Source organism: Hippoglossus stenolepis, chromosome 23, assembly GCF_022539355.2.
Source record: "Hippoglossus stenolepis isolate QCI-W04-F060 chromosome 23, HSTE1.2, whole genome shotgun sequence".
Taxonomy (NCBI): Eukaryota; Metazoa; Chordata; class Actinopteri; order Pleuronectiformes; family Pleuronectidae; genus Hippoglossus; species Hippoglossus stenolepis.
In genome coordinates this window covers 5,790,325-5,815,744 of record NC_061505.1, presented here as the reverse complement: position 1 = coordinate 5,815,744, position 25,420 = coordinate 5,790,325, and the positions used below count along the sequence as shown (strand labels likewise).

General features: G+C 44.0%; 2 protein-coding genes across 3 annotated transcripts in view; one reads left to right on the top strand and one right to left on the bottom strand.

The window, feature by feature from the left end:
* Positions 1 to 4,503: 4,503 nt before the first annotated feature.
* LOC118102278 (NACHT and WD repeat domain-containing protein 2) overlaps positions 4,504 to 25,420 on the bottom strand; it is a 43,323-nt gene continuing 22,406 nt past the window's right edge. The window contains exons 5-8 of the mRNA XM_035148355.2: positions 17,123 to 17,326; positions 16,225 to 16,375; positions 14,810 to 15,399; positions 4,504 to 11,355 (exon numbers count right to left, since the gene is read on the bottom strand). Of these exons, the coding sequence (XP_035004246.1) occupies positions 7,462 to 11,355; positions 14,810 to 15,399; positions 16,225 to 16,375; positions 17,123 to 17,326 (4,839 nt within the window). The 3' untranslated portion in view covers positions 4,504 to 7,461. The remainder of the gene's footprint in view (positions 11,356 to 14,809; positions 15,400 to 16,224; positions 16,376 to 17,122; positions 17,327 to 25,420) is intronic.
* LOC118102335 overlaps positions 24,990 to 25,420 on the top strand; it is a 90,702-nt gene continuing 90,271 nt past the window's right edge. For both annotated transcript variants that reach the window (XM_047338882.1, XM_047338883.1), the window contains exon 1: positions 24,990 to 25,372. The gene's annotated coding sequence lies outside the window, so the exon portion shown is untranslated. The remainder of the gene's footprint in view (positions 25,373 to 25,420) is intronic.

Genomic DNA, 25,420 nt, shown 5'->3' with positions numbered 1-25,420 from the left:
GTGCACCCACCGTCACCCGGCTGCTTCCTGTCCACTCCGTCACAATAAAAGCTCAACACACACAACCAAGAAGTTAGTTATCAAGAAGCTAAAATCACAAAATCATCTCGAGGTTTTGATTGTTTGATTGTAATTCTCATTTCCAAACTGTGTAATGCAGAATTGGCTACCTTGAAAAAGGATTATCCACTTTTTTATAATCATTATTATTTGCTGATCTTTAATACAAATAAATAATATTCAAATCATTGTTCTTTTTTATCCCAGCAGATTTTATTTTATTTTTTATCATTAGTGTTTTGATATATTACGTGTTGCTGTTTTCTTTCTGTCGACCAAGTGGTTTTAAATGTGCGATATAAATAATGTTGACATTGACATATTCGCGTGGTTTCTATCAGGCATTTCTCAACCATAGTTTAGCTGTAAGTTTATACATTTATTTACTTATAAAGTGGGTCAAAAGGAGCAAAACACATTGAATAATTATAAAAAATCGTATAATCGTAGTGTAAATCTGTGGCTTCGTCTGTGAAAAAAAGGGCTTTGGGAATTCTTTAAATGCAACAGTTTGAGAAGAAACACAATCACACTTTGGTTTAACAGCTCACGAATCATATCGACACGTGTGGCTACAACCTGTGTAGAGTCTGAATGTGTTACAGGCTCAAACATCTCTATCTAATGGAAACCTGGGGCTCACACTTTACCTGCCTCTGTCTGACTTTGCTTGACTTCCTGTTTTGGTCTGTGAACCTGCAGCCAGCTTGACACAACTTAACCTGACTCTGCCGCTGCTCCGTTACCATGGTTGATCATATGACTCGAATGCGATTAGAGTGAAATCGGCCTTTAACACTTGGTCCCCACTTTACAGAGCCTGGCCTCATCCAGAGAGGGAAGAGAGAAGCAGAGATGCAGTGAGTCGAACACATGCACAGAAACAAGTTCTTACTATAAAATAAATCCATGAATGAGCTCATCCCATCATATGACCTGCTCCATGTTATATTCTAATCTTTTCTGCAAACAAGAATCCCACTTATGAATATGAAGATAATGTATGCATAATGTTTTTTTTTTCCGCAGACTGTTTTTCCGAGCTGACGGACATATTTCCCAGAGGATGACCCACGACTGAGTGTTTACAGCTGCATGCACCAGTAAGTTTTTAAGTAAGTTAAACTTTAACTTAAATGTGTGAGCAAATGGGTTACACACTTTAAATGAAGGTGGTTTTTGGTCGTACCTCGGTTCAGATGATTCAGATAATCCTTTAAAACCTGATGACATTGAGGATAGTATAAACGTATGTCTGTACATGCATGTGGCTTGTTTTTATGTGTCGGCACGTTCTCATGACTTATGTATGTGTGACGTTATGAGGATTTATGGAAATGAAAAATACAGGAGAGGTTTCTCCCCCTCTGGCTGCAGCTGACAGGATGGCAGCAAATATACAAGCAAAGACACAAAACATGTCGACAATGTGACACATCGGATGCAAAATGGAGCCAGGACAGTGGTGCTGTACGCACGCTGTATCCCTGTCTTCACTCCACTGCCTCCAAAGCTGCTGGGAAAAAAGGATGAAACTTCTGTGCAGCTGGAAAAAGTTCGAATGAAGGAAATAAATCATAGACATTAGAGAAATACTTTTTGCAGAGTTATGAGAAGATCAGTTAGCCAGGAGACAATTATCTTAACTTAGCTTAATTTAACATAGAAACAGGAAGGACTCCACTGAGGTCATTCTACCTGGCCAGGAGATAATCATAAATTAAACTAAAACCAAAACTTATGTCAATAAACCAGTTGGTGAATTATGTTACTATCAGATAAAGCCAAACTAGCAGCTTCAACATTCTCAATTTAATATTAACCTGAGCTAATATCGCCTGGTTGTAGCTTTTACTGTATATTTACTGAACACATCAGTCTGTATGGACGATACATCTGTTCTAGAGCTCTTGGTGATATTATGCGATTTCCCCACCACATTAAAACCTTCTTCTCCACATTGACACAAAGTTTATCTCCATGTTTCTCATCTGCTGTTTCCACGGTCAAGGCTTCGAGGTCTGAGATCTCATACGGGGATTTAAGGTCTTTTCTCCTTCAACAAAAATAGAGAAATAATTTGAATCTTTGCCTCGGGTGTGAGCGACCGCTTTAAATCTCACTGATCGTCACTAATTATCATTTTAAAAGGCTTTTCATACCGAGAGCAATAACTCTGATCCGTTGTCAAACATTGCTGAATATGCTCATTGTTGGGCCTCAGCGGTGATGAATTAGTCGGCAGGAAAATAAATGGACTTTGGCGCAAGTGCTGAGTCATGGCTGGAGAGGTATTTGACCTTTAAACCAACTCTAAAATAAAAGAAGAAGCAAACACAGGATTTAGTTTATTGTGATTAATGAAATTAAAGTCTGCGGAAGTGTAGAAGATGATACAAGAGGTTTTAACGTCTTCGTGAACTCTCCAGTGTCTTTCTGTCACCATTCTTGATTCTCTGAGTGGACGCCCTAATCTCTTTGACCTATCACAGCTTTTCCTAACGTCCCCCATTGCCTACTGTTCACCTCAACTCAAAACAGAGCGACACAGTCGGAGAGGAGAGCCTTCCCCGTAACCGGCGCCTCTTCTCCCAGCATGCTTCAGAAGAATTAGGTCAGGGCTTGTTGGTAGTTATCTTTCCTAACCGGAGTCTAACCGTCGAGGCAGTGGGGGGGGGGAATGTGAGTCGAGAACACGGGATAACGTGAGCTCTGATCTTCAGCTGTTGTGTTTCAGCGATGGGATTCGTTCTAACTCACCTCGGCGATGGAGAACGGCGCTTCGTCTCTTGAGTGGCCTAAAAGTGGCGTGACCTCCCCTGTGAGAACACGCCATGTTTAGTGAACGGCTGGACAAACACGGGATTCTCTGATGGAGAATTTCCTTTGGAGCTCGTATTTTCATGTGATTTGAATTTCAGCTCCCTGTAATGTTGACGTGAGAGAGAGAGAGAGAGAGCGAGAGAGAGACGAGTGGGGGACGAGTGGGGGAGTATGGGTGAGTCATAGGTTTCCCCCATCACTACGAATACATGTTACAGCTGGAAGGAAAAAATATAAGGATGCCAAAAGGACGGCCCCGGCTTTTAGAGTAGAAGCCACAGTGAAGTGCTTATTCCAGGGCTGTGTGAATAACAGGCAATGCCGTACTGTACAGGTGCTGTAGGACACACACATATACACACACATAGAAACACACACTATGACCTGTTGGGACCTCCTGGTCAACAAACAAGCGGTGTAATTATATGCCTGTGCGGCGCTGCAGGTGGAATGTGCTAGCGACAGTCAAGCCCTTGTTGTCATAAGGACTGGAAGCAGCCCGATGGCCAACAGACGTGAGCTCACCATCATTACAATGAGAGGCGGGGCCAAGCCTGTCACCGCTGCGGACCTGATGTTGCCGTGGAGACAGGCCGCACGTACACACAGACGCACACACACACACACACACACACACACACACACACACCCATAGATTGGCTTAGAGTGATACCGCTGGGAAATTAAAATGGTAGCTCAAAGCAACAGGATTTTATTGGCCAATCACAGCTTGATCTCGGATGTGTTTACCTTGCAAGTTTGTGTGTGTGTGTGTGTGTGTGTGCGCTTTCACTGTACAGGTGCACTGCACATCTTCTAATTATAATGACAATGTCAGCCAGTGTTGGTGAAATATTCACCACGCTTGTCTGTCGTTCGGAATCAAGCACCGAGGAGCAATTACTGGCCTATCAAAAGATTTAACAGCTCTGCGTGCGTGTGCGTGTGCGTGTGTGTGTAGTCCAGGTGTCACTAATGTTGCGGTGACCTCAATCTGTTATACAGTCACATTATGGGAGGTGTTTTCCTTATGGCCACAAAAATGTTGTCCCCATAATGCAAAACATTAAATGATAAGGTGAAGACCGGTTTTAAGGTCAGGTTTATGTTAAGGTTAAGGCTATATTAAGGGTTAGGTTAAGGATTAAGGTTAGGTTTAAGTTAGGTTGTGGTTAAGGTTATAGATTAAGGGTTAAGTTAAGGCTAGGTTAATTAAGGTTTAGGTTAGGAAAGTAGTAACTATACTGTTAAGGGTAAGAGTGAGACTTAAAGTTATGGAGACACGACTGTGTGTCTGTGTTTGTGTGTCTGTGTATCTGTGTGTGTGTGTGTGTGTTTGTGTGTGCATGCTGTCATCACCGTCTTGCTGTAGGTAAAAAAATAACACATGAATTACCAGTTTCCCAGCATGCTCTGCAACATAGTACTGCTGCTGCTGCTGCTTTGTCAGGACCACGTTAACTGCAGCCAATTAGAGTCGAGCTCATTCACATCACTCATCATCTTCTCTGAAATCAACGGGTGTAAATAAAAACATGTTCATGTCTCGGATCCGAGACGTGATTGCGACGTCTCAAAGCAGCAGCCTCTAATTACAGTGAAGAGCCCGAGGCGGCGGAGTGGAGGCAGAAAGTGAACCATTTTATTACATTAAAATGTTCCATACAAACAATGCATACACACTAGTTTCATATTGCTTCAGACATAAGTTTTCTTTTTCTGTTTGAATTCCAGTTAAACAACTCTGTAACAAAATGTAAGTACAACATTTATGAAAATATAAATCTCTAAACAGGTAAGTATGTCCTGACAATACAAAGAATACCATAGAAACATTCATTACCAGTATGTCAACTATGAGTTGCAAACATGTAAGTTATTAAAAGTCATTCAAGTTACTGAACATACAATAATACCATGTACTGGCTTCCATATGGACACATTCAAATATACTCTTAAACTGGCATTCCAATATACTGTATTCTATAAGAGGACTCTTTTTTTTAAAACTTTTTAGCAAAGATAGCACATCTTTCTCTATCATAAACATAATCACAGTCGAACACTGAAACGATTTGGTAACAATATAATTACAGTACAAGCCTCAAAAAACGAAATGAGACGGTTAACAGAATAAAACACAAACCGTAACTGGGACTTTGGCAATTACATAATCTTTTTTATTTATTTTGTATACTTTTTGTCAATTTAGGATCTTTCGAGTTGTCGGGAAATAGAATTATTTTAAAGCTCGATGCTGCTTCCCAGTTTGAAGTTATCCAAGGGCCGTCGTCTCTCGACTTTCCAAAACTAGTAAACGTACAATAATAATGGAATAGCCCTTAAAAAGTATATGTCAAAGTGTGAGTGTGTGGGGTTTGTTTTTCAGTCATGCCTGGCAGATCACGGGTGTCATCGGGAAAATTTCCAAACACAAATTAAGTTTTGGGTTATTACAGACATGCTTGTAAAAAAGCTTCAACCTCAATTTTTTTATTTTGTTTAGATTGTCAGCGAACCAGATCTTAACAATAGTTTTTTTTACTGTGTGTCAACCTGTCATCATGACTCAGCATCTGTTGGCTCATGGACAGTAAAGGGCAAACAGCTTGTAAATGATTCATGATCATTTTGTATCACCAATGTAAACCTACGAAAAAACTCAGCATGAAAAAATTCACACACCTGCAAGAAAAAAAAAAAATCTTAGGGGAAAAAAACGACAAATATTACGATTAAAGTTGGCAAAATTATATCAAAAGTGAGGTTATGCTCAAATATCTCATGAAATATCTGCTTTTGTGAACGTCTGAGAACAGATTGATTCATTTAAAGTATTTTATTTTGAAGTGCAGAAGGGAAACAGGGCGAGGATGTCACATGCAACAAAGCTCCCAGACCAGACTCAAACTATGGACATCGCAGTTATGTAGCATGCGCGTTAACAATTCAGCTACCAAGACGTTCCTTGAGTACGGATTTAAAAGCAGAAGGCACACATTCGTTTTTAAAAAAGACGGCAATTCACGATGCAAATGTTGGCCGTGATTTAGTTCGTAAAAGCAGGGCCAAAATTTGTGCAAAGACTTTCTGAGTTGAATCTGCACTCAGATATTCACAAAAGCAGTTTTGTTTTCTCAGCGTAACCTCATTGTTAATATTAATTTAGCCAAAATCGTCTATGTTGCAAACTTTGTGCCCAAACATTATAATTGTCCTACACTTTCCTGACCTTTTAGTTATTCATGCAAAGTTTTTTCCCCCAGGTTCACAGAAGTTGATTTATTTTTTCTATACAAGGACGAAAATGTTATTGACCCTTGTTTTTCAAATTGCCTACCTCTGCAGTTTAGTGCCAGGATGACAACATCTTTGTAAAGGTACCAGGCAGATATATATAGAGAGACTGTAGCATTTCAGTGAGTCAGCTGTAACCTGTAAGTACGTGGATGGCCTTGTGTATTTTTTTGTAGGCAAATCCACTTCCTGTTTAAGACAAATCTAGATCACTTTTTTACAATGTTTTATAATTAAACCTAATAAGATCTCACAAACCACTCATAAAGTGCTTCCAACTATCGTCTAAATCTCTAAATATATTCACTCCTTGTCCTTTTTCTACTGGAACATTTGAACAAACTAAACCTAAAGCAAGTACACTGGTTAAGGCGTGAATGTGTATGGTGCTATGCTACACTGTATGCTCAATAGTGGTGTTTCCCTTAAAACGTACAGCACACAAATCGATGGAACAGCAGCTAAATTCACGTCAAAATTTACGCCAACCGTTCCAGGACGCTTCTACAACTATCATCACAAAGAGCAATGCCGTCGATCTCTCGTGTTGTTGACTGTTTTTTTTCGGTAAACTGATCCGTTAGATTTAACGTCAATGCAAGTATTATGCAACTGTGTGTATACTGTGTTTACAAATTCCCTGCATTTTCATAAATCTTGTAATCTGCCCATAAAGAACATTTTTGATTCCAGGCACTCACTTTGATTGCATTAAGCACAACATAACATTTTTTTTAAGGAGTTGCACAAATTGCAGCAGCCAAAAAGAGATATGTACATATGTTCATAGTTCTTCCATTTTGTACAGTACCGACTGATGTAAATACAAACATAAATATACTCGTCAGAACAACATTATGGCTTAATGTGCACAATGTAAATAAATATAATGTACAATGAAAGTGGCTAAGATCACTGGAATGGCTTTGAAAATGTTTGAACGAGACATTTGAATGATAACTTTGTTCTTCAAATGCAAAAGGACACATAATGGCGAACTAATAAACTCACGCAATTTTACATATTTTGTCTTTTCGAAAACATAGTATTTTTCTAACAGTCTTCATGTGTAAAACAAATAGTAACTGTATCATAAGTTGGAAGTAAGTAATACATAATTTGAGTGCAGCGTTTTTAAGTGGTCGGCCCGTTAACTACCCAGAGGGCTGACATCTGCAGCTGAATCACGTGGCTGTAAACAAGAATCAACTGCAACCCCAGAGATTCTAAACTTGGTCATCTTGTCTCCACCCTCCTGTCCAAACTCCACCTCCCTTTTTTTCACTGCAGCAGTTCAGTCTTTTTTGTAGGCGTTGTTGACTCCACTTCACCGGAGTCGGACACGTTGATGGGACTGTCCCTGGAGAAGACCTCCGTCGACTCCCTCCAAACGCAGTCGGCTACGGTCTTGAAGGAATGGTTGCCACATTTGGGCCGCACCTTCTGCGAGGCATTGTTGACAATCTGTCGGCTGTTGGAGGTGGCTATCTTAATCTTGAGGGCAGCATCTACACGGTCCACTACGGTGTAGGTGCCGATGCTGCCATCTTCGAAGCCAATGATGATGTTTAGTGCTCGCTGGCAGAGGGACAGGAAGGTGGGAGTTTTGTAAAGTGAGCATGTACCGATACTCTTACCATCAGCAAGGCGCATCACGATCAGATTGGACACAACACCGGCATCGTCATCTTCATCGCAGCTCCGGAAACAGACATACACCAGATAACGTCCGTCTCTAGATAATTTCTGACGCCAGATTATACCGGCAGCATGGACAAGCCTCAGCTTCCCACTGTGGAGATCCAGGACGTTAATATTCTCATCCCCCTTGGAGACGATTCCGAGTTTCCCATTGGGTGAGATTTGGAAGTCCTCCAGATTTTTCAGGAAGTTGGTTGGCAGTTGGACTCGCCTGCAAACCGACTCATCCGCCACATTCCAGATGAAGACAGTCTCTGTGGATGTGATGAACACCGCACAGTCGGGGCAGTCGGGAATCAGCTTGAAGTTGACAATGGTGATACCATCATCGCACACAAACTTCTTGGATACGCTCCCCGACCACAGGCTGACAGCAAGGAGTTTGTTTTTGGAAGATCCCACAAGGAAAGTGTTTGCTGTGGTGATCAGTGCATGTTGGAGGGTGACTAAGATGTTGCACACTTTGTGACCGGTTGCAAGCCTCCACACTCTGGAGGCGTTCTGCTCACAGAGCGACACCACAAACTGGTCATTGTGGGTGATGAGCAGCTGCGATATTCTCTGTCCGTTGATGCGGAAGATGTTTTCTCCGGTGACGGTTTGCCAAATGTACTGGCTGGACTTGTCATCTGAAGTCACCATGAGATCCCCTGAGGACGTGAGGACACAGTTCTCCACTATACCCTCGTGCTTGAAGATGGTCTCAATAAAGCCTGTGTTGAAGTTCCACTTGTGGACGGCTTCCGAGCCATCCATGGTAAACAGATAATCCTCTCTGCCAGACAGCAGCAAGGTCTGAATCTTCTTGCCTGTTTTGTCAATATTAGACATGGCGGTGATAATGTCAATGTCCCAGACAGAGAGCACTCCACTACTTGCAACAGAAAGCAGCAAGTTGTGGTGAACTGATTTAATGAGTTTGACAATATTCCCTGAGATCTCTATCAGGCTGGCCATGCACTGTCCACTGTCCCTCCTCCAGACGAAGATGGAGGAGGTGTTCTCCATTGAGGCCACAATACTTTGTCCGTTCTTGGAGAGAACAGCAGCAACAAAGCGTTCAGTACGTTTGGCTTTGAACTTCTCTACCATTTTCCACACTTTAGTATCGAGTACTTCAATACTTGTGGCCTTACAAATGAGGATGGATCGCTGGTCCTCTGATAACTCAATGCCCACCACTTCACTGTCATCCCCTCTACAGTCGTAATCCTCCATCAGCCTTGGGTTGGTGATCTCTTTGGTGTTCCATACTGACAAACTGCCCTCATTGTCAATCATCACCATTTGGTTCAGGGTGTCCAGCACAAGGATGGATTTGACGAACCCCCCAGAAAACTCGGAGGTCACAGTGGCCAGCTTGTCCCCATTTCCTAGATGAAAGACGGATGCAGTGTTGAGGTACTGGCCACAGAAGGCATACATTCCATCCGGAGAGCACTGGACACACGTCACCTCGTACCAGCAATGGAACTGGTAGAGAGGCCAGCCGTAGAGCAGGTCAATGACGTTGACGTCTTTACTAGCCTCAAGCCAAGCCAAAGCATGATGGGTGGACAAGGTAAAACCATTGATGAAGGCAACCCCACCAGCGACGCCACCATGCTTGGACCCCTTGATCTCGACCTCAGATAAAAGGCAGGACTTGTGATTATCGTAGATAAGCAGCGTGTTTTTGGTTGTGGCCACAACCAGATACTTTTCGTCAGTGGTTAACCTGATTCCCAGCACGACAGATTTGGCTGTGTCGATCTGTCGCAGGAGTTGTCTGCTCTCTACATCCCAGGTACTGACAGACCCGTCTTCCAGGGCTACGAGGACTATGTTTGGAGCTAGAGTGGGCAAGATCTCCACAATCTGCATGTAGCTAGAGCACAGAGGAAGCCTCTCTGGACTGTAGGTGACGTCCATAGAGGAGTGGAGAGGCACTATGGAGCAGTACTTTGGACCATCTTTGTCACACTCCAAGAGTAGGTGTCTGAGTTTGGGGAGGGAGGTGACAACTGGAAGGAGCCGTTGCTGCAGTTCCGCAGACAGTGAAGCTGGATTCTTCAGAACTTTGACCTTGATGCTACGTAAAGTGGTGGCCAAGAACTTCAGCTCTTTCTCCTGGGTGTAGCTGTAAGCTAGGTCAATGTCAGTTAAAGCCTTTTCAAACTGGCCAATCTTGATCATTGTGTAGAGCCAGCTGAAGTTCATGATGACACCAAACATGAGGTCATCGGTGCGCCCACTCCTGGTCAGGTGGTAAACCAGCTCCGTCATCTTTCTGTGGTTGACAAAGAAAATGTCGGGCTCCAAAAGGTTGCACTGGAACACCCAAGGCTGCTCAGGGGTTTGCCTGTCATAGGAGTACTTATCAGATGATGTCTTTTCATGGGACTGTTGATGGGGGTTTTTGTGATGAGATATGTTGAGTGAAGTGAAATGGTTGTTATCATAAGTGAAGATCTTCTTCCTGCCTCCTGACCAGGCCCCCAGGAAGTACTCCGCTAAGAGGCTGTGCATTTGATGGACATCCTCCTCATTGCTCAGATACAGCTTCTGGGCAATGAGATGCAGGTGTCTGTTGGCCCAGACCATCAGGGTGACGTTACGCACTTGACGTTCCACCAGATATCCCTCCAGCTCCTCTTTGAGCCTCGCAACCAAGTCATAAGAGATCCTCAAAGGGTTTTTGAGGTAAGTTGCTACAATAACATCACCAAGGACAATGTTATCCAGAGACAGAATATCCTCCAGCTCCACCTCAGTTAGTCCAGCCTTGGCCATGGTGATGTACCCCAATGCTCTGAAGACGAATCGTTGGCCCAACTTGTTCTCCACTGAGTAGAAGAGCTGCTCTATGCTCTCATGCACTGTGGAGCACAAAGACTTATCATCCACATCTTTGTGAGACCTCCAGTGGACTACCTCTCTGTAGATGAGGTTGACAAACATAGGTAATGTACACTTCGCAAGTGCCTCATTGACATAGATCTGTTGGCCTGAGGTGACTTTCCTCTTCACCCCCAGCAACTGCTGCTTTAGTGTTTGGCTGCAAATCTTGCGGTCTCTCTGAATTAACTCCACGTAATACCCCTCATCATGGATGAGGTTTCGGAGCTTCTGCAGGATTCCGTGTTTATTGGGCAGCGTCGAGACTACAATGCGGACTGTCCGAGGCAGGTGTATGGGGAGCCACCACAGCTTGCGAGCTTCGTCTGCCTCTGAGAGCTGCTCCAGGGCGTCCAGGACGATCACCAAGGGCCTGTGGAACGAGGATTCCCCAAGAAGGTTGATCAGGAGCTCCCTCATCTCCTGGATCTTGTTAGGCAAAAAGTGAATCAGGCAGCGGTAGTTGATTGCAATCTGTTCACATATGCTCTGGAGGAGGGTGCGCAGGTCTGTGGAGAGCAGGCTGGAGCCGATGAAACGGACGACAACCACTGGGTCGGTTTCGGGGCCCATCTCTTTCTGCAGCCACGTGTAGGCCTGAAAAACAGAATTGAAGTTGGATATTAATATATATATAAATCAGCAAGTAATCCATATTTTAATAACAAATACAGTTATGTAGGGATCTGAACTGGAACCCTAATCTGTGAATTCCTCACGTTTCTAAAATATAGACTTTGAAATGGCAAACGTATCCGAAAACCGCTGGGAGCACACATTTGTTTCTTGTTTACTGTGAGTAAATTTAACTTTTATTCTGCGAGGTCTGGTTCGAGAAACCCAGTCAAACGACAAGAATAATGATGCTCTACAGTGAGAGGGCAGGGGATCTAATTAATTGTAATCCTAACAGTATGAGGCAGGGCTCATTAGCACAGACAAGAGATTTAATACAGCTTCACCTTATGACCGCACGGCTCTGCTACACCAACTTTCTATTTTTTATTAGAGACAGAGAAATATACTGAGTAATGTTAGTTTTTAATGTCCTGAAAACATCCTCCAAGTCATTAATACATATACTTCATATATGAGTAGTTTTACTGTTAGAAATACTCTATGAATGAGCTCCACTCCTCCTTCATTGATATTATAATTTCATTCATGAATTCATTACATTTTCGCAGCTGAGATTCCGGGAAACATAAAGATGATATGTGACATTTTTAGGGCAACATGATGATGCCGATTCCACTTTTAGCTGCGAGAACGTGAGAGAGAGGAAAACAGAGACTCTGCCTGTGGAGTATTTACCATTTGAAATTATTTTTTTTCGCGTGTGTGTGACCGAATTTATGGAACTGAAAATAAAGACCTGAATATAATCTTATTTTTCAGCCAGCCTGATATTTATGCATTGTTATATTTAAGCCTTTTATGGAAAGTTACAATAAAAAAACCATTTAACCATGATATGATACATTACATGTGTTATATTTGACAACAGGCACGTTAGATAATAGAGCTGTAAAAGGCAAATGCAACCATTTCTCTCTGTAACTTTATGCACAAAGCTAATTCCTGTCGTTACAATCAGTCCACACAACTTTAATTAACCTGACTTGTACACAGTCGATGTCTCTGAAGACTCGTTCCTGCATCGCCAATATTCTCTAACTGTGCCAAAGCAGCCGTTGCACTAAAGAACCTATTAGAAGTTGCTGTATATTAGGCTCTAACAGTCTATTTAACAACCTGGCCCTATCTCTCAGCGCAAAGCGGAACAAAGCGTGATGCATGGGCATGTCGCTCTGAAAATGAGGTGCTGTCCGACGCCTTGTTGGCTCATTGCTGTCGTGAGGCAGCGGAGAGGAACTGCACGATGGACCCTAAAAATAACTGGTCTGAAAATCAATGGCGTCATTTTTGACAGTTATTTTATAGGTGCATCATCAAGATGGTAATAAACACCGATACAGGCTCTAAAACACAGATGGTCTTAAAGTCAAAGGGCGTCATCTCTCCTTCTTACAACCTGTGTACAGTGAAGTCTGGAATAAAAGTGAAGCTAAAAGTAATAGGAGGCAATTTCAAAATCATTTTGCCATTGCTTTCAAGCAGGGGGGCGGATCCAGAGGCACAATGGCCCAAGCTAAAATCTGATTGGTCCTTTAAAATCCTAGATCTGCCATCAGGTTTCACCCGCAGGTCACCTCTATATGTGCAAATCCTACGTATCTAGATCTGTACACTTTACTTTCTGATTAGACTTGTTCTTTGTACAATCAACTGGTTTCCTCTGATTCAAACGCAGGACGTAACACATCCTGTGCTACCACAGTACTTTATTATTAGTTTTACTTTATTTATTATTCTTTCTAAGATTGATAAAGATGCATTTGTGTTTATCTGATGAATTTACATTAACTTAAATTACCACATAATTTCTTCTACTTGAGTAAAAGTAAGTACTTGCTTTTAAATAAACATAAAGTTCTAAAAGTAACTTGCTGAGCGTTGTTTTATCCCATCACTACTCAGATCTCTTAAAAGGCGGAGAGAGACCTGTATTGTTTTAACAGACCCAGTGTGATTCCAGCTCAATAGTAAAGACATAAACGCTGCGAGAGTCCAATGAATCAAAGGAGGCAGGTTCGGTGTAGAATCACACCCTGTGGACAGAGTCCCCAAAACACCTCTGTCCTCTTTTAGTCCAACAGAAATCTAATAATATCTACCTCTCCTTCAAATCCAGGGGCCACAAAGGATTTCAAACTTTTCAATTTGTAGTTTTCACTTGAGTAAAGCTTAAAGAATTACACAGGACTGATACACAGGGAGACGCATGGTTATGATGAGCGCGGACATCTGAGCTAAGTTGCACGTTTTCAGCTGTAGAAGCAGCTTAAAACCAAAATCTGTGTAAAGAATTGTCTTTGTCCTCGAGCTTTTCACTAAATAAAGAAGTGGACGGATTCAAAAAAGATAAAACAGCCCACTCGCAATACGGTCGTGGGATTAATCATTCAGCTCATCTCTGTGTGGGCAATAACAAATTTAAACTCCAGCCGTTTGTTAATCAAGTGTCTGAATGAATCATTAAAATTTTTTTTTAGCTACAACAGGCTTTTTTTGTTTGCGAGGTGTGAAAATGATCTTTCACGTTTGAATGGATGAAGCAGATATTTGCGTTTCTTCTGCATTTCATGTGCAGATTTCCCCTTTTTTATTCTTCAAAAAACAGGTGCGACTGAAATGAAAACAGTTTGTAGCAGCTGATGGTTTATTCTGAGAATTTTTCCATTTCACCCACTGCTTTTGTAAAACTTCACAATTCTTTCCAACATTGATTTGTCCTCCTGCATCCTTGAGCTCGCTTCTCCTTCCCCACTGCTCTCATCTAACAGTAATTTCTGCTGTGTGTGTGTGAGAGTGTGTTTGTGTGTGTTTGTGTGTGTGTGTGTGTGTGTGTGCCCTCTGCAATCTGTAACTTTTGCATTTAATCCTTACCATCATTTGTTCTGCTGCTTATTTTGTTTTTGTGTTGTTGCATCTTGTAACATTTAATAAATCTACTCCTGGACGATGTAAATGGCGCTTCTAACAAATCGGTGCATTGATGTGACATTTATAATAAAGGTTGGACGGGAGCGGTGGATATGTGGGTGTCTCGGCTACGGCGTGATGCTAATGTAGGTGGACGCAGCCAGATGGTGCGCACAAAACCACAGAGCGAACAAAGAGTGTACACACACACACACACACACAATTTAGTTTCCCTGCAGATGTTCACACCCAAAATATTACTTTTATAAATTAGACATGATGGCGAATATCCCTTGTACAGTTTTATTCGCATTCATTTGGGTTTAAACCTGGCTTTTCACATTTCCATATTTTTGAGAGTCTTCACAGTTTTACTTTCTTTATTGCACTCTACATCTCCCAGCTTTAGGTTTATCTTCCCCTCAATTTTAGGACACATCGTAAGTCGTGGACGTATCGGCCATTATAACTAAACACCCTCCCTGTAACCTCGCTGACGCCTCACCTCTTTGGCCACCTCGGACAACAGCAGCGTCTTCCCGGTGCACGGCCCTCCATACACCACCAGGGGGCTCATTCTGCTCCCCTTGGACGGCAGCACATACTCCTGCACGTAATCCAGCGTCTCGGCCTTGTACTCGTAGTGCGCCGCGTAGTTCTTGCAGAGCGACAGGTGCTGCAGGATCTCGTCGTACAGCGGGTCGGTCTCCGTGTCGAAGTTCTGCTGCACCGTGGCCTGGATGATGTCCACCATGTCCTCGTAGAACTGCTTGCACAGACCCTCCACGTAGTGGCTCTCCACCTCCTGCGAGTAGCCCAGCTTCATGTCGCAGTGTGTGACCGAGGAGTAGACGCGGAGGTTGGAGGCGGCGACCACCGTCGGGATGAATTCGTCCCGCACCTTGAGAAGGCGTTCGTAGGACTCCTGGTTGCGCATGATGCGGTCGCCGCCGACCACGATGTCCATGTAGCGGGTCATGTCGGGGATTTTGGCGAAACGGTCGAAGTTGGAGATCTTGCGAATGTAGCAGACGCATTTCCTGAGAAAGGCAGGAGTTTGTTTCCCGAGGGCAAAGTCTAGTTCATCCTCTAAGGCTGAAACGAGAGAAAAGCACAAATTGTCAAATCTGACGTCACAAAATCTCCTACGTTTTCCTAATTCCGTAATTTTTGCGGGCAGCTGATAAAGGCCAATCCTAATGTACTACCTGCGAAGATTAAAGTGTAGCAGATGTAGGATTTAGATTTCTTCCTCTAGCAAAGCGGAACAGATTTTAGGAGCTTTCACCCTCCGATTAGATAGATTTCTCTTGAGCCTCATTTAAGAAGAAACAAAGTTGATAAAATCACATAAGCCAGAGCTGCTGAACTGTATCGCAGGCCCCCCCCCCCACACACACACAGAGCGGACTGACTGGAACTCTGCCAACATCTCCTGTCTAATGAGATGGGGAAAATAAAGTGTGAAATGGAAAAGTTTGGGAGTTCCAGGAGAACACAGAACTTCCTCTATACGTGCTGTTTGGATCCATCACCCTGATGTGATCGCAAACCGCTATCGATCAATCACTGTCGTCTGCTGAGCCGAGTCGGACGGATCCTGATTGCATCTCATCAATTTAGCGTCGGACTGAACAACAGCCTCACTCATTAGAAAGACGCTCCCCTCCAGGTTTTTTTTTTCTGACGGAAGATTAATGTACCACTTAACATTTTTCAAATAAGTCTTTATTTTCTCTAATGTCAGCAAACACGTGTATTTTATCAAAATAATAAATTTACCCAATTTAATCCACTGTAGTATACAGTGTCCCTGAAGTATAGATCACAAGTTTCAAAATGTCAAAAAGAGACAGAATCAAGAGAAATGATATGAAAAGACGACACAGAAAAAAGAAAAAACGTGGACCTGAAACTCACCAGAGCAAAGGAATTTCTTGGCCTGAGGGCTCTTCATGGTCCCCTTCTCCTGGAGCTGCAGCACGGCCGTTCTGAAGATCCTCTTGATCTCCTCCGACACGTTCCTCCAGGCCTTGTCGTTCTTGGTCTTGGCCGCGCTGCTCGACTCCATCTGAGCGGGACAGAGGACGAGGGGGGGAGAGGACGCTGTGAGTTTACAGTGAGACGGAGGATCTCATCACGGGGGAACGCTGTCGTTCTCGTTTTGACACGTACAGTAACAAAAGAGATGTTGCTGTGCGTCTGATGCAGGAAACATTTACACTGATTGATCTTTCAGTTTGAGAGCAGCACTCGTTTATTGCACATTCATATTTCGTTATGCTTTCTCTCAAACAGCCGCTGCTTGTGCTTCGATTTGCTCTGCTTGTGCTCTAACTCAGATCATTTGTTGCTTGGACAGAATTCCTACGCTCCAAAAAAACGTCAAAATTCCCCAAGCAAGATTACGCAAAAACTACAGCTTAAAATATCCTCATCATCAGGCAGTTTTTAATAAAAGGAAGCTAGATATTTCGTTTCCTCTATAAAGTTCTGGACGAGGTAATGTGAAAGGCAGAAGCTAAACAGTTTTATTCAAAAATAACTGTGCTGTTGGTAAGTGACTTTTATGAGACAAAACAAATCTGGTTTCTTCTCCGTACGAGCAAATAAAACGTTCCACCAGGAGAAGTAAATTCAGCTCCAGGACGAGAAATCTATTAACTGCACCGTGAAAGCCTCCAGTAAGTAAAGTTATCACGTCCGTGTGGGTAAAATAACACAACGGAAAGACCAATAACCATCAACAAATCCACCCCCCCCTCTCCGCCATTAACGGTGTTTAAAAGTGTCTTTTGCAGCAGGTAGTTGGACTCACCGAGTTCTGGTAGTTCTTAAGCATTTGGGCTTTGGGTTTGAGGTAGTATGCGGGTGGCACAGAGTTTTCATCCCTGCAGTACCACTCCTCCAAGATGTGTGTGTCCAGCCCGGCCTCCACCGCCGCGTCCAGGATCATCTCAAACTCGGCCGACTCCACTTCCCCCGGCACCCGGATGCTGCCGTACTTCTCTCCCACCAGACCCTGAGGGGAGGGAGGAGGGGAAAAAGGTGGAGGGCAGGGAAGGTGAGAGAGAGAAAGAGACAGGCAGCGTGAATCATCCTGATCTTCTAAGCTGTTTTATGGCTCTATTTTTTGGATCAGTGGCGCATGGTGAGTGGTGGAGTCAATGACGCCCACGGTGTTTAGGGTAATTTCAGAGCTGCAGACTCGACTGTGGTGCATCCAGCAGCCAGAGCGCGACATCAGGGACGTGCAGGCCGCGGGCAACTTCATATTAACAAGTAGAAATGCAGCCGTATTTACATAATTCACTTTAGAACAAACTAATTACAGTAAATTCTACTCAAAAATGTATGTAGTAAAATTATAAATATAATGAATTTTAAAATACGGAAAGATGGTAAAAAAAAATGTAAGTACACTTAACTTAAATTTTTTTTATGTACATTTACCATAATGAAATTAAGTTAATTAACTAACATTCAAACTCACAGGACACAGCATCGCTCCCATCTCACACACACACACACGGGGTTTAAAGGTTACATATGACATTCACTGCCACTAGATGTCACTGTGGAGCACCAACAACTCCATGTGATCAGAACTACCTAAACTGGCAGAAACTATCTTTGAGAAAAATGTATTTGAAGTGCATCTTGACTCTTAATGTTTTGTCCACTAACATGGAGGAGGCAGAATTTGTGACCATTACTACAGCCGCCCACCAGGTGGCGATCCAGACATCTTCACATGCAGTCTTGGCTTTCTGTATTTATCTGGTGTAATAGACACATTCCGGTCAGAACCAAAAGCATCAATCATCGTCTTTAATAAGAAAAATCTGATTTGTTCTGCCGCCGCGACAGAAACGTTTCAATGACACACTGTTATGTAAAAGCTGAAGCCTCGGCCAAATTCCCTAATGCTCAGTAATCAGCAGTGTTAAATAAAATGAGCAGATTTGCTTTATATTTAGAACAGATGGCACTTTGTTAAATGAAAGGAAATGAATGCTTTAATTAAAAGGAGGTATGTTTATTTGAGAGAATAAATGTCTGGGAGTGTGAAATTAAATTTAAAGGTTATTTTAATCTCACTCACGACCCTCCGTCATCGTCATCGGGCTGACACACCAAAGCCAATTCTGACAATCTGTGTTTAGTCAGAAACCAGAACACTCGGCACAGTCGCTGCATAATTAGACATTATCATATCAAATCGTGGCCTTTTCATTCCCCTATTATTCCCACTCCACATGGCATATCTGCTGTAAGCTCCACTGAGTCTTCCCCTCGGCGTCTACGTGCACGCTTCCGAGCGACGACCGATTCGGAGCCATCGGAAACGATCCGGGCCGTTTCCTGGCCCAGTTCACGAGGTGCTCCATCAGTCACGTTCAAGGAAAATAAGAGAAAAGACTAGAAACACTGGAAACCCCCCCAACCACACTACATGACCGGCTGATCTTTGCTGCATGTGTCGTACTTCCCATGCGGCCGAAGCCTCGGGGTCGAAGCTGCAGAGCGAGCGAGGGACAGGCCAAGTGACTGTGAGCTCTGATGAGCAGGAAAACTACGCTTCGCACGCTCGCGGCAATGACGCTTTCAAAGCCGCGTCCACGCTGGACTCCTCGTTCTCTTGGCAGTCGCAGCGGGAACAGATGCAGAGAAACGAGCGGAGTCAGTCGATGTGGCATGTGGCACGGGCGGCAGGGCGGCCTGCTCGCCAAACCCACAAATGCCCGCGCTCGCTTCATTTGCATACACACGGTTTTGCCCATGTTTTGCACGAATTTGCTACCAAAGGGTCATTTTACAGCATCTTTTGGACGGAGGAGATAGTTTCTATGTGGAGTTTCTATGTGTTGTTTCGGAGGAGGAGGTGTCAGTTGCACGGTTTGGGCATTGAGTCCCTTTAATGTTTTTTCCCATGAATCATTGCATCAACACACATTTAATCAGTGAAGCATTAGATTAAATGCACTTGAAGTTAAATTTAAGGGCCAAAGACAAACAAGGATGAAATAGTATGGAAAAGAATTTCACAGGCAATAAATGAATGGACTCTGCTGTGACTGGAATATTCAGGTACAACGTTAATTTAAGAGCAAAACAAAAGCCGGGGATCACTAAGAGCAGCCGACAGAGAGAGGAGGCAGGGATTCCCCCTGTGTGTGTGATGCTTTGTGCCAAAAATAAAGAATAGATAAGTAGGGCAGGCTGCTCGCTATCTTCCCGAGTGATTGACGGGGGAGGTCACGAGCTGGATTCGAGCCCAAACTGTTTCCAGTGACAGACGCACCTTTTATCTCAGGGGGACGCCTCAGAAGAAAGAAAACGTTTAACTGCTGTAGTTTTGACAGTCGCTCTGCAGAATGGAAACAGACGGGCTCACTTCGCTTCCTCAGCAGAAATGTGGAGCCATTAGCTCACAGTCAGATGAAGTGACAGTCAGGAGCACACAGTAGATGTTCTACCGTGAATGAGGCTCACTGAACCTGTAACCCCACAACTTTACACTGAGAAATGTACCTTGACATGCTGCCATACACTTTATCAAGATGGACGACGTGTTTCCACTTCCTGTATAGTCTATAAAACGCTCCGTTCCGCACGCACACACGGAAAAAACACAGCAACCTTGAGTTTTTGGAAAATCTGCACTTTGGAAGTTCGTTTTTGCAAAATATCAGCATTCGTGTGGAATGATGCTCCGGCCATGGGACTGGCCCACAGGTCACCTCATCTTTAGATGAACCGTTCTGAGTCACGGTGCTGCAGTGTTGTGTCAGAGAGGATGGAGGCGCTGAGCTGAACTACAGTAATGCAGAGAGAGAGAGACATATAGTGTGTGTGTGTGTGTGTGTGTGTGTGTGAGTGTGAGAGTGTGTGTGTGTGTGTGTGTGTGTGTGTGTGTGTGTGGTTTCCAGTCAAAACGACAAAAATCAGGTGATTGAATGCAAACACGGACAAGTGTGTGTGTGTGTGTGTGTGTATAATCTTCTGTCACTGCCGTCACCCTCCGGACTTGCCAAAGCCAAACTGTAAAAAAGAAATGTCCAAATATTTGCCGGGTGGTTTTAACAGCCCTGTCTGAGCCAGAGCTGGTGTGGAATGAGGCCGTCCAGAGTGGATTAGAGCACGTCGGCTGACAGCTTCACTCCACTCTGGTGAGTGTGTGTGTGTTTCGTCTAGAGTGTGTGTGTCTTTTGAGAGAGGAGGCCGAGGGGTTGCAGAAGTTCTTATCATATTTCAGCAGTCGCAGGTGCAAGAAAGGCAGGAGGCTAAAGTGACAATAGCAAAGCAGATGGGGGACGAATGCAGTTCTAGTTTTTCGCTGCACTCCTCCTCCTAGGCCTCCTTCCTGTTCCCTCCTCTGCTCCTCCCTCTTCTGCTTTTTCATCCTCGGAAGGGGTTTTTATACTCGGACTAAGTGCACTTTATCTGATGAGCCGGGTGGCGGAGGCGGCGGCAGCTCACGCAGCTACAGTATGAATCAACAAATCAATGGCTCGCGCAGTCAATCAATCAATGGGGGTTCGCAGTCGACCGTTCTGACGTTTGCTGTATAAGCTTTGGCAGCGCAGAGGGAAAAAGAAACAGATGATCTGATGAGAGGAATATTTATTTCTCAGTGAAGCACACACACACACACACTCACATAATGTTGATAGTATACAGTACGCCCTAATTGTCTGACTGTTTGCAATCAATGCAACATGAATCCTCTCAATCAAAGGGGGGACTGATGATATTCTGTATTTTTCTCAAATAAAAACACCAACCTGACATTTATCAGTGCAGCCAAAGGCAGACATAGCTTATTCCTTTGCAGCCTGGATCTATATTATGTTATTGGACTGACAGGATGATGGTTATGGTCTTTTAATTGGATTATTTACAGAAAAATACAGAATAACATCAGCCCAATTATTTAAATGTTAAGATCTGTACGTGTGATTGGAGTGATCTCTGCACAACCACGCCGGCAGATGCAACCTCAAACTCTTTGTGCCTTTCCCTCTCTGCTGGATTCTTGACGCCAGTTATTAGGTTTGCACTTCAACCTCCGCTGAGGATGAGAAGCGAAGCCGGCTCGTCTCATCAGCAGTTACATCATCAGAGAGAAAAATAAGGAGCCACAGTATCCTCCGCTATCCTCTTACCGCCGGGAAATCTGCTACACAGCCAGATAAATGGAGAGAAGAAGTCGTGGAACTGGATGAGCGGCTTCACGCTGTTTGCTGATACGCGTCCTTGAGGCGTTTATCAAGTTTTTAGTTTTTTATATTTTACACGGGGGAATTTGAGACTGTTGCAGAGCGGAGGGGAGGAGAGGGAGGAGGAAAAAACAAAACAGTCAAGCCTCATTGTCATGCTTAATCTCCGGGTCAATGACACCATCACCATGCCAACCCCTGCCATCGCCATGGAAACCGGCTTTATTGCATCAACAGGTTAGAGAAAAGCCCCCCCGCCCCTCACCCAGGTGTGGTGTGTCTTTGTGTGTGTGTGTGTAACAGCCGTGCCCTTTGAAAGCTGCGATTGACCCTCGCTCACAAAGGGGGACTGACAGGTCCAGTGCAGAGCTGCTTATATAACAGTCTTTGAAAATCAGAAGAGAAATAACAGAGATATGGGTTCCACTCGATATCTTAAACACTGAGGTTCTTCACAGCCCCTGAATGATTCATGGAGGCAAATGGAAACGGTATTAAGAGGTTTCCTGTCGGCATTGAACACCTACACGGCTCCGCACGTCAATCCCGCTTCTCTGTTTCCTCTGTAGTGTTTCTCAGGAACCTGTTCTTCTTCCCACCTCACATCCTCATCTTGTCACACACACACACACACACACACACACACACACACACACACACACACACACACACACACACACACACACAACCCCACCCCACCCACCCCCCCATTTCTTCTGTTTCATCCCCTCTGATCCAGGCACTGGGCTCTGTGACAGTTGTTGTGGGCTGCAGACCCCCAGAGCAGCTCTCTCTCTTTGAAGTCTCCTTTTACTGCTGTGTGTGTGTGTGTGTGTGTGTGTGTGTGTGTGTGTGTGTGTGTGTGTGTGTGTTAGCTCTGGTGACACTTCTGCAGGGGTAACTTCTAAGTAAACGAGTTAGAAAGAAAATTAGGGGAATGAAAGCAGAGGGTTGACTTGAATTTGCTGGAATCACGTTCGGTATTAGAAATGTTTTTTCGATACAGATACCAGCATCGTAAATGGCTTCGATACCGGGTCGGGCATCGGCGAGTACGTAAATCTATGTACCGATCCGATAACACGTCGGGACAGTCACTTTTTATTTGATTTTGAGATTAGTTTATATTCTACCTTTTGAATTCAAAATGTACAGTCTGAAGTAGTCCTCCTGATCCTGTAGAGGGCGCACACTGTCAGCTTGACCTATTGCAATTGTACTGACCTCGCAGTTAAGTAAGTCAGTAATGTTACAATGTTTTGCCACGAAAATGGAGAAATATTTTGGGTTCTACACTGCAGATGGAATATATATGAACAAATCCATCTTGATTTTTAAAACAACCGACAGCCCTAGATCATGTCTTTAAAGCATTTTATTTTCACCCGGATAAAATTTCCTTTTCTCGAGAAATCAACTCTTGCTCGCTGCTTGAAAACAGCAGTCGCACTGGACTGCCACTGGCAAGTAGTGATTTCTGTAGTGTAGTGTTAGCCCGAGCCAGATAAAACAGCAATTTGTTAGTATCTCACACTGAAAGTGCACTTGCTTGTTTAAAGATAGTAATATTTGTGTAACCGTAGATTTATTTGTTTGTGTTCTTTTTCAGTTAGGTCTGTCAAACTACAAAATAAAAGAATGTTGGTCATTCTCTGTATTAATTTGTCTTCCAAAGGGTTTAACCTGAGCCAGGCCGAACAACAATGAAAGCAATCATCACTCATAAAGGTGAGTGGCATACAGCTGTTCAAATATAAGTTGTTATTATTTGAAATGCACTGGTATCCCATCAGTACTTTTATTCTCCTTATCCCTACTTATATACTGAAGCTAGGTCTTCCACCAACGACAAAAAACAACAGTGCTCCAGAGATGGCCCAGACAACCCAGAACTGTCAAAAACGAGGATCCAAGTCCCTGATCAAACAACCCACCGCCGCCACCGCCGCCACCACCGCCACCACTGCCACCACTGCCACCACTGCCACCACTCTGAGCTCCCCAGTGCTGGAAACCGGCCCGTGTGGCAGCGACATCGAGGGGCCTGGCAGCAGCAGCTGGCTCTGACGGGTCTGAATGGAATTTACTTCTGTGGCGTTCCTCATCAGAAAACGCTGCAGCCCTGCCGTGGAGAGCACATCACCATGGTACGCCATTAAAGATTTAAACAGCCAGATGGGGAGGACGTGCACTGTACATGCACGTGTGTGTCTCTTGAGAGTGTAAAGATCCTGGATCGCCCGCTGAGGACACCTCCCCCCCTCGCCTGATTCCCAATCTCAACAGAGAAACCGCCCCGGGTCAAGATGCTCAGTGTGTGTGTGGAGACATGGAGCGAATGAAGGCGATTCAGACCGTGTGTGTGGGTGTGTGTGTGTGTGTCTACTCTCTGTGTGTTGTCTGGTATGGCTCAGGGTCAGTCGGGGTTAAGATGGTGAAATTGCAGCAGGCACAGAGGGCGGCCGGGCTGATGAGAATGAATGGAATCAGTGCGGCGTGTACGACACGGCGTCGGCAGCACAAAGTGGGAGGCCGAGTCGCTTCTTTTCACCTCAGATCGGATCGTTTCGGCTGCGTTTGGCCTGATTGAGCTTTTACTTTACAGCTCGACGCCACATAACAATGTGTGAATGGGGCTTTAGAGGCCGAGACATCGAGATCTATAACTTTTTTCACATTGCCTCCGACAACAGTCAAACGATAGGATCAACAACAACAACTGCTTTGAAAAGACGAGTTAAAAACTGCTCAATTTCCCAGTGCATTCACTGAATCACTTAGAATTACCTCCCTGTGGTTGTTTGCCTCCTCTGACCAGTACAGTTTCAGTCTACATGTATATTTTTTCCAGAATCATACGAGGTCACCGTGACCTTCGACCACCGAACTCTAATCAGTTCATCCTCCAGTCCGCCTGAACGTTTGTATCAAATTTGAAGAAATTCCCTCAAAGTGATCCTGTGACATCGTGTTCACCAGACAAAAAGTCTTCTACCCTTTTTAATATTTTTCCTATGCCTCCCATCTGTAGCATTCTGCTCATTTTATTCATGCAAAACACATTAGATGACCTCTGTGTATAAATTTGCTTTGATTTAAATTATAATGGAAACTAAATTCCTCCTCTGCTGTTGAAATGAAACTGCTACAAGATCGAATTTTTTTCCGGAGAGGCTGCATGTGAGAACGCAAATGTCCGAGTGTCTTGACATTTTCCTGAACTTTTCCTGCCTGATCAAGTTTCTAGGACACGACGGACATGAAACTGGAAGACTACAAATACGTCAGGATGAAAAGAGACGAGGGGATTTGAGAGCTTTGGGTGAAAAGGTTCGACTCCGGTGTTGATGAGGTATAAACAAAACGTTCTAATCGAATTTGTTGATTCGATATTATTTATCTTGGTTCTTTTTACTTGTATGTATTTGCACATTTTACAGTCCTGCAGCCTGTTGGAGTTGAGGCAGACGAATCCCACCTGCTGCTCCACTCACATGACTTTCCTCTCCGCACCGTGACATAAATGCAACACACCTTTTCCTGGAGGGCGGCCTGTTCGAGCTGTCAGGGCCCTGCCTCCTCCTCCTCCTCCTCTCAGGTGCAGCCACACTCATCATCTGCCATGTTTGCTGCAAACTCCCACCGCTGCTGCTGCTCTGCACGATGCTTTTGATCAGGAGGAGAAACCTGCCGACGCTTTTGTCGTGTGGCTTTAACGCAGCTTTAAAAGAAGAAGGACCGTTCGGCCTCCACGCCGCCTCTTCCCCTGCTGGAGTTTGAATGTTTGTCCACTCTGGGCTGGAGATGTCACTGACTCGGCTCTGGAGAGTGGGAGCTTCACTCAGGTAAGTTACAACCTTTCCTATATTAACACATGTGATAACTGCTGTCTT